The following is a 9246-nucleotide window of genomic DNA, read 5'->3' on the forward strand; positions in this document are numbered from 1 at the left end:
AGAGGGCAAAAATGGGCAAATTTGTGGCAAACGGTGTCTGTCCATTTTTTTTTTGAAAAGGGGTGTCTGTCCATTTTGCCCTCCACATTTGGATGAGTTAGGATGATCCTATGAAGCTGATTTTTTGTACACACCCTATCTATGTAAGGGCCTTTCAAATGAATGCTTTGGATCTAACATTGTGGGCCCACATGTGTTTGGCCCTCAAGCTCATATAAGCTATATGAGCTTCAAGCTCACAATCATTTTCCTCATAGCTTATATGAGCTTGAGGGCCAAACACATGTGGGCCCACAATGTTAGGATGATCCAAAGCATTCATTTGAAAGGCCCTTACATAGATAGGGTGTGTACAAAAAATCAGCTCCATAAGATCATCCTAACCAATCCAAAAGTGGAGAGAAAAATGGACAAACACCGTTTGCCACAAATCTGCCCATTTTTGCCCGAGAGAGAGAGAGAGATTAGCAAAATATAACAGAAATAAAAAAAAGCGCCCAAAACATGCCCGAATCTTACCCGTCAACAACCTCAAAAAATTTCAACTTTCAATAAAAGCCAGCGTGTAAAAATTATTGAAAAAGATAAATCAAATAAAGTGGGGCCCACCAGCAAGGGCATAGGATGTACAAATTATGAATAATCTTGGCCTATAAATTTCAAAACTCCACCCCCTATTTCTCTCCAACACCCCTCAACCAGCTCACGAACTCTGTATCTTCCATCTGCAACTTTTGTTACATCCAGGCTTGTTCTTTTGCATTTGGGACGACATTTTTTATCCGAGAAAACAGAAATCCTACAGAGAGACAGAAACCCTAGAGAGAGAGAGAGAGATGGATTCTCAACAGAAAGATGTGGGAATTCTGGCCATGGATATTTACTTCCCTCCTACATGCATTCAACAGGTGAATTTTTATCATTTTTATTCTTCTACTCTTCATTTATCAATCTAAGATTGCTAGGGTTTTAATTCGCTTTTCATTTTTAAAAAAAACTTTGGTGGAGAATTTATGCTTTCATGGAGTGGATTTATGTTTTTTTTGTTCTGTTGTTGATGTGGAAGAGAGGAGAAGTAGAATGGATCCTTGATTGTTGTTTAACAATCTAAGATTGCTAGGGTTTTTCCATTAAAAAAAAAGATGCTAGGGTTTGCTTTTATTTTATTTTTGTTTTACTTTCTTGGAGGATTGATGCTTGCATGGAGTGGATTTATGTTTGTTTTTGTTCTGTGGTTGTTATGGAAGGGAGGAGAGGTGGAATGGATCCTTGGTTTTTGTTTCCCATTCTAAGATTGCTGAGGTTTATTTCCTTTTCATTTTTTTTTACTTTCTTATAGAATTTATGCTTATAGACCCTGTTTGGATTGCTGGAATCAATGGGGGAAATTTTGTAAAATTGCCTACTTTTTTTACCCGTGAAAAAAATAACTTGAAAAATACTTTGTTCAATTTTTATATAGGGGACCTTCAACATATGATGATACTCCTCTAAATTAACCATAATTATATTATTTCCCTCTAAATTGGGAAAAGAAAAATTTTTCCAGAGAAAAAGTATTCCATCAGAAAAGTTTTTCTTGCAATCCAAACAGGGCCATAGGGAATGGATTTATGTTTTTTTTCCCTTTTGGTTGTTATGGAAGAACAAGTGGAATGGATCCTTGATTTTTTCGGGGTTTTACTTTGCTGTTATTGATGTTGTTGGGTTTTTTTTTTGTTTGATTTTATTCTCGGTTGGGTTTTGTTATTTTAGTTTCCAGGGTTTGGAACTTATTGCCTATGTGCAGCATTTTCTTATTTTTTGTAAAAATTGGTAGATATATTTTGGATTTTGATGCTTGGATGGTCGGTCAAATGTGGAAGATGGTACATTTATTGTGGTTTTCCTTTTCGCGGGATAAATGAAGTTGGTTAGAGTACCAGTTGAGGTTGTTCACCCCAATGTAGTAGTTGGGTGATTGGAACAGGTCATTATGGTATGATCCAACGGTGGTGGGTCACTGCCCATATTCCTACTGATTGGACGATCCTCACCGTCTGATCAATGCTATTTTTCTTATTGAATGTACCAAGTTGGCCGTTTTTTAACTTCCATTTGCAGGCTAATTATATTGACTTCTCCTTTCTGTATTTTTTTCTTTTTAATTTGAAACTATAGGAAGCCTTGGAAGTTTATGATGGCGTAAGCAAAGGGAAATACACTATTGGACTTGGGCAAGATTGCATGGCCTTTTGTACAGAGCTGGAAGATGTCATTTCAATGAGGTTTGAATCCTCATCTTAGCCTCAATTTTCTCATTTACTGTGTGTTCTAGTATTGATTTGAAGACAAGCAGATGGGTTTTCTCCTTTCAAATTGAAGATTTTTAAAAGTATTTCATTCAAGGCATGTGTGTTTTCAACTCTGCTCCACTTTATTTCATGGTGCTAGAATGTAGAACATGTTTCTGTGACAATTTCAAATTGGGATATTTATATTCTTTTGGGGGTTTTGCTATGTGTAGCGTGAAGATTTAATTCTTGACTTGGAATTTTTGTCAGCTTGACAGTTGTTACCTCACTTCTTGAGAAATATGGGATTGATCCAAGACAAATTGGTCGCCTGGAAGTAGGCAGTGAGACCGTGATAGACAAGAGCAAATCTATAAAGACTTGGCTGATGGACATTTTTGAGGTTTATTCTAAATCCTTTCCATATTCATGTTTTCCTAAGTAAACAGATGCAAAATTTCATGATCACATATGGTGTTGGAAGGACCCATTAATTCAAGCCCAAGAAATATTAAAATGTTCTTTGATTTTGTCATGCATTGGAATGCTGTCTCTGTTTGTGGAACCAATCTTTTCAATTAAGTCATGCCTTATTGGATAAATGGTCATGCTCAATGACGTTTGCCACCTGTTTGAGAAAAAAAAAAAGGATTACTTAAGTAATCAGCATAAGTTTACCATTTTGGCCTTATTTTATTTAGATTTTAAGTTCCATGATCTGACAATGTGAGTGCCTGGCGCCCTTATTGTCATGAATAACAACCAGGAATGTGGTAATACCGAAATTGAAGGAGTTGACTCGACAAATGCATGCTATGGGGGTACTGCAGCCTTACTCAACTGTGTAAATTGGGTGGAGAGTAGCTCTTGGGATGGACGCTATGGACTTGTTGTATGCACAGACAGTGCGGTATGATTCGACCCATTTTTTTTTAATTTTTTTATTTTTAACATTGGATTGGTAGTTTTAGCACTGTTTATACCAGAACTTGCTTTGAGTGTATCATTCAAAAAAAAAATTGCTTTGAGTGCAGTCTGCATGCCTTACTACTTGATTTCATTCCCTAGAATCACATATTTCTATAATTTGCAATTGCTTATATGAACTCTTCTTTCATCTCTGCTAAATGAGTATATATAAATATTTGCATTAGGTGTTTTTAAACTTTATGATAAATGCCCTTTTGACGTACAACAACTTCCCCATTTTTATAGGTCTACGCGGAAGGACCTGCCCGGCCTACTGGAGGAGCAGCTGCCATTGCAATGCTGATTGGGCCAAATGCTCCAATTGCCATTGAAAGCAAATTTAGAGGAACCCACATGGCTCATGTTTATGACTTCTACAAGCCCAATCTTGCAAGCGAATACCCGGTTTGCTTCTCATCTATTCTTTTTGTTTATTTCGTATGTTTCGCATATTGTGGAGCTTAAAATAATTGGTATATGGGCGCAACTTGGGTGAAATCCAATGAACTCAACTAACCCTGAACCCAACCTGAAATTCAATGAACCTAACCCTTACCCAACCCAATTTCCAACCGGACCTTTCCAACCCTAATCCAACCCACTTTACTAGTTCTGATTGAAAGTGGGTTGAAGTTTGGAATGAAAATTGGGTTGAGTTGGTTAATATGTTCGGACATAAAACTTTATACCTGTACAAAGTCAAAATATAATGCACTATGTATGTTTATTTTTGTATAAATATTATTCTTAACATAGTTTCACCCACAAATTGACAAAATCACCAAACAAAGAATTTGAATACTTCCTACACTAGGACGCAAAATGTTACAATTTTTGGTTAGTTTAGGCCAGGTTTTCAAGTAGGGTCAAGCTCAACCCTCACCGAAACCCGCCTTTTTTTTTTATCATGTGGAGATGTTTCAACCCTAACCCAACCTGAGATTGACCGGACCTGAACTAAAATCGGGTTGGGTCAGCCATCTTTGTTAGGAACGGTCCATGTTGTACCCCTAACTGTCTGCCAGTCATGATGATGCTGCTGGCTTATGATTTCATCAAGAACTAGGATTTTAGGAGGTCACTGTAAAAAGTGAATGAGAAACTCAAATCTCTAACATGAGTAAAGAATGCTCCTAAGATAGATAGATACAAATCTCACTTTACAATGGAACTCACGCTCTCTTGTTATTTTTAGTGGTAATTTTCTTCTCATACTTTATCCCAAATCGTTATGCATAGGTTGTTGATGGGAAGCTTTCACAAACTTGCTATCTCATGGCACTTGATTCTTGTTACATGCGTTTTTGTACCAAGTAAGTGGCAATTGTATTTAGATGTGTTCTGCTCTTTGTTCTGGTTCAAAATTTTGCACCTATGTATCCAAAATCTATAATATCTTATTGTCTATTTTCCATTAGGTTCGAAAAGTTGGAGGGAAAACAATTTTCAATTTCTGATGCTGAATATTTTGTATTTCATTCTCCATACAACAAGGTATGATATTTCTTATGTCTGTGACCAAAACCCCATATGTTTTCAAATGTGTCATTTGAAACTCTTGCTTATGTTAAACTATATTTCTTGAAATGTTATTACAGCTGGTCCAGAAAAGCTTTGCTCGACTATGCTTCAACGATTTCCTGAGGAATGCCAGGTTTCTACCTAACCATATATGAGTGATTTCTTCTTCTTTTTTTCCTTTCCTCCTACTACAGCTTTCTTATTCACAATGTGAGTTTGTTTCTGTGATTTCATAGCTTTCTTTTAAACACAGCTGATAATTTGGGGACCAACTAATTAATACCCATCATCTTGCAAATCCTATTTTGCCCGTGCAAACTATAATCTCTTGCAATAGTTTGACATCATAACCATTCAAAAAAAAAGGAAAAAAAGTTTGAACATCATAATTGCAGCAAATATTAATGATGCTGTCTGTTGTTTGCATGACATTTACTTCTGCAAGTCAGGAGACCCTGACACTCTGGCACATTGTTACTGAAACCTTAAAACAAAAACAAAAAACAAAATGAATGCTTTCTCTAAATTTTAAGTAATCAGAGGATAATGTTTGTTAATACTCGATAATATTGTTGCAACAATATTGCGTTGATCGGTGTCTCCTCCCTAATATCTAGAGTCTTCCCTTTGTTACCCTTGACTTGCCTTCGTTATCATGACCAACTGCTTCTTCTTTTTTTTGAATGGCCAACTGCTAGAATAAATCACTGCTGAAAAAGAAAATAATGGTAAAGCTATTGTGCTTCCATAAATTATGAGCATGTAAGATCGACGAAACAGGTCCAAATACACAAATGAAGTTGCTGTTGGTTCAACTGAAATGCCGAATTTACAATACCCTCATTCCTGGTTTACATGGAAAGTCTTTTTTTTTTCTGACTCAATACAATATGATGAGGAGACATTGTTGGTACTTCATAAATGATTAGGGACCCATGAGTCTCATATGGTGAATTTATTTTCTCATTTCCCTAATTTTTTATATTTGCAGTGCTCCTTATGATCAAGGCGGTGTTTTGCTTCCATAGAGTCCTCACCCCTTGTTATAGTTTTAGAGCTGCAGAGAAATATCCAGTCTCAATGCTCCTCCCTCATTGCATCAAATGGGTTGGTAGTTTGCTACTCCTGTGTATGGTCCATTAGAAAATCAGGAAAGCTAACCTTTTTATTTGAAAGGAAGAACCTGAATTCAGGAACCTTTCTTTGATGCTTGGTGGAGGGATCCATGGAATTTAGTTTCATTCACGCTAATTGTTTCTAGAATTTCCTCTGAAAAGTTTGTCAATATGAGTTATTTTTCCTGTTAGAATAAAAGAAGTTTAGGGCATTCTTATGACAAGGTGGAATCTCTTCTGATGTTGGAAAGGGAAGGCGGAAGACCTTTGGGGAAGGAAGGTTTGTCATGGTGCTTATCCACATATACCTGTGTCAGTAGTGGCTAACTGGCTATGGTAGAGTAAGTAGTATGTGAGGTTTAGTGGGCTTTGGAGAGATGGCTGTGAGAGGCTGTGAGAGGGGGATGACCTTCGGGGAAGGAAGGTTTGTCATGGTGCTTATCCACATACACCAGATATAACATTTACCAAGAATGGCAGGGCAGCTCAAAAGAATGGCTATTCTAGAGTGTTATGTGAGGTTTATTGGGCTTTGTTGCCAGTAGTGGTGACTACGAGTAGGGAGAATTCCTTGGAGTCATTTAGATTGTTGGTTCTGGGCTTTGTGGGTTTGTAGGAGATGCCTTGTTTCCTTGGTGGATTGATCCATTCTTTTGAGCTGCCCTGCCATTCTTGGTAAATGTTATATCTGGTGCATTGCTTTCATCTTATATTCACCCCATGTTTGCAATTTTGTCATTATTTGTTTTTTTGTTGAATTTTCATCTCCAATTCAAAGCTGTCCCTCCCTCAAATTCCAGAATTTCACAATTAATCTTTTTATAGGTGTGATTTTGCAATGAATATTAGCAGTTAGGTATCATTTTTCATTTCTTCGCTGCAAAAAAGTTTGAAACTTCTTAACCAACCAAAGAAACAGTTCACAAAAACAGTGGATAAAATAAAGGCAATGTGGAACTAGTGTATACCTATCCCAGGACCAGGATCTACGGTAACAAACAGGAATGACTTCCAAAGAAGGAATTCTAAACCATCCACTTTTTCGCCTCCATATAATCTCACAATGCCATTATTGATATCTAAACATTGTTCTGTAAGTTATTACTCTTAACACTTCGTGGATGAAACTTCATCAAAAAATTCTGATTCAAAAGGTTCAAATGCAAATTGATTTAATTTACATATGTTAGCTTTTGCTTAGTTTAGTTTAATGATGTATTGGATAGAACTGTACTGTCCCCATAGTGTATTGGATGAGCTATGTATAGCTTGCCGTCTTGTATTCAGCCTGCAGGCAGTGTTTTTGTTCCTTAAAATTAATATAATATGAGTTCTGAGCTATATAAGAAGCATGTCTTCGAATGTATCTTAATTGCTCTCTCCTTGATCCATTGAGCTAAAATTTACTGTTGTGCTATCATGTTCCACTAGAAAACTCTGTTTCTGAGCTTCTTAGTGTAGCTTTATTCAGAATGGACATTCTTTTCCCAAAGTTTCTGACTAATTATATTTTGCATTTTCTTTTATTGATAAGCTCTATTGAAAAGGATGCACAAGAAAAACTGAAGCCATTTTCGACCTTGTCCGGAGATGAAAGCTACCAGAGTCGCGATCTTGAAAAGGTCCCTATTATTTTAACGTTGTAAATTTAGGGCAATTTGTATCTTACAGTTGAGTAGTATTTTTGCTGGGAATTTCTGCTTGCTAATAGTTTAATTATAATCATATTTATAGGCATCCCAGCAAGTCGCAAAGCACCTATATGATGCAAAGGTCCAACCATCTACTTTGCTACCAAAACAAGTTGGCAACATGTACACTGCATCTCTTTATGCTGCATTTGCATCTACTTTTTATGCAAAGCATAGCACTCTGGTAAAATTCTGTCTATTTTCTCATCTGACTATTGACATGATCAGGACCTGTATTTTTCCTAAATTTTTTTAGTTACTTTTACTTATAGGCCGGTAAGCGGATAGTAATGTTCTCTTACGGTAGTGGGCTATCTTCCACAATGTTCTCATTCAGACTTAGGGATGGTCAGCATCCCTTCAGCTTGTCAAATATTGCTACCGTGCTAGATGTCTCTGGAAAACTGGAGGCAAGACATGTGGTATGTGTCTGGTTCCTTTATTTTGCTTATAATTATCTTTCAGAGATTTTATCTGGTTCAGTGTCTTTTTGTTGAAGCAATGCAAATTTTGATGCTTGCTGATATTATCTATCCATCTCATTGTTAGTGTAAGTTGTGTAATCATAATCCTTTAAGCATATATGAAGGCCATGTTTGGCAACCATGAAAAATGATTCCATGGAATATTTATGGGTCCAATTGTGTGACTGGGGCGGAGGAGGGAGAGGGAGAGAATTGAGTGGACGGGATTAGAGATATCATAAAAATCCCTAAAAACTAGAGACAAGAAAATACCTATTTAGAATTGTTTGTTTTTTTTCTTGTTTCTTATAGCTTTTCATGGCTCCCCTCACTCCCACCACCCTCAAATCTTTCCATCTCCTGCCCATCTCTCACAACTTGCCCCACAAATATTCCATGGAATATCTTTTCTTGGTGGCCAAACTTGGCTGAAATGTTCATCTATATTTGCCTAGTTGAGGATCTCTGTTTGATCACGATTTGTTCACTTGATAATAGACATGCAACTTGGGTCGGGTCGGGTTGAGCTTTTGCTAAAAAATGAACAAGAATCAACCCTTACCCTACCCAATTTTATGGCAAAATCTCAACCAGAATTCTAAAAAATCGACCCAAATTGCACCCCTATCTGATAATATGCATATCTATATATGATTTGCTTAAGCTGCTACCTATGTTCCTCGTGCAGTTTCCACCCGAAAAATTTGTCGAAAATACAAAGGTGATGGAGCATCTCTATGGAGCTAAGGATTTTGTAACCACCAAGGACAGAAGCTTACTGTCTCATGGAACATTCTACCTTACCAAGGTTGACTCCATGTATCGGCGCTATTATGCCAAGAATGTCGGCGAAAATGGTTCGGCGCTCAACGGCCACTGAGGTGGGGTGGAATGGAATGGAAATGGCTGGTGACGGCCTTGGGCTTGTCTAATTTATTCTATAGAAGCATAAGCATACAGTGCATGCTTCCTGCGACTGTTGCCGATCATGATTGATTAGTGACAGGTGTTGGCTTAATATGTAATGGATTTAGTTTAATTATTCTTGTGTTTTTTCTTGGAAATTTGCTGTTCTTCTTGGATTTTGTTTCTCTTTGCTTCACTTCTGTGTATCTGCAGAAACCCATTCAGTTTGTACAAATGGAAGTTAAAAGCATCGAAATCCAATCAATCAGATGTTTCTATAATCAACAGTGGAGATATTTTGGATTAT

General features: G+C 36.9%; 1 protein-coding gene across 1 annotated transcript; it reads left to right on the plus strand.

Annotated features, from left to right (window-relative positions):
- The first annotated feature begins 669 nt into the window (after positions 1-669).
- Positions 670-8979, plus strand: LOC143877105 (hydroxymethylglutaryl-CoA synthase-like). The gene is made up of 12 exons (XM_077378928.1): positions 670-908; positions 2161-2267; positions 2544-2676; positions 3040-3183; positions 3489-3647; positions 4482-4555; positions 4661-4736; positions 4841-4896; positions 7413-7500; positions 7613-7753; positions 7842-7991; positions 8722-8979. Exons 1-12 carry the CDS (start codon positions 837-839, stop codon positions 8911-8913), a joined length of 1392 nt encoding a protein of 463 aa, XP_077235043.1. The 5' UTR covers positions 670-836; the 3' UTR covers positions 8914-8979.
- Positions 8980-9246: the final 267 nt, after the last annotated feature.

This window comes from Tasmannia lanceolata, unplaced genomic scaffold, assembly GCF_043159265.1.
Source record: "Tasmannia lanceolata isolate RefF3 unplaced genomic scaffold, GAP_Taslan_0.1 ptg000002l, whole genome shotgun sequence".
NCBI classification, from domain to species: domain Eukaryota; kingdom Viridiplantae; phylum Streptophyta; class Magnoliopsida; order Canellales; family Winteraceae; genus Tasmannia; species Tasmannia lanceolata.

What these genes read in the sequence shown, in the direction of transcription:
- LOC143877105 (XM_077378928.1), top strand. Translation starts at nt 837, where the DNA reads ATGGATTCTCAACAGAAAGATGTGGGAATTCTGGCCATGGATATTTAC. An exon ending in GATTTCCTGAGGAATGCCAG is followed by an intron (nt 4,897 to 7,412) that starts GTTTCTACCTAA and finishes TTTATTGATAAG; the next exon opens with CTCTATTGAAAAGGATGCAC. An exon ending in ATGCAAAGCATAGCACTCTG is followed by an intron (nt 7,754 to 7,841) that starts GTAAAATTCTGT and finishes TTTTACTTATAG; the next exon opens with GCCGGTAAGCGGATAGTAAT.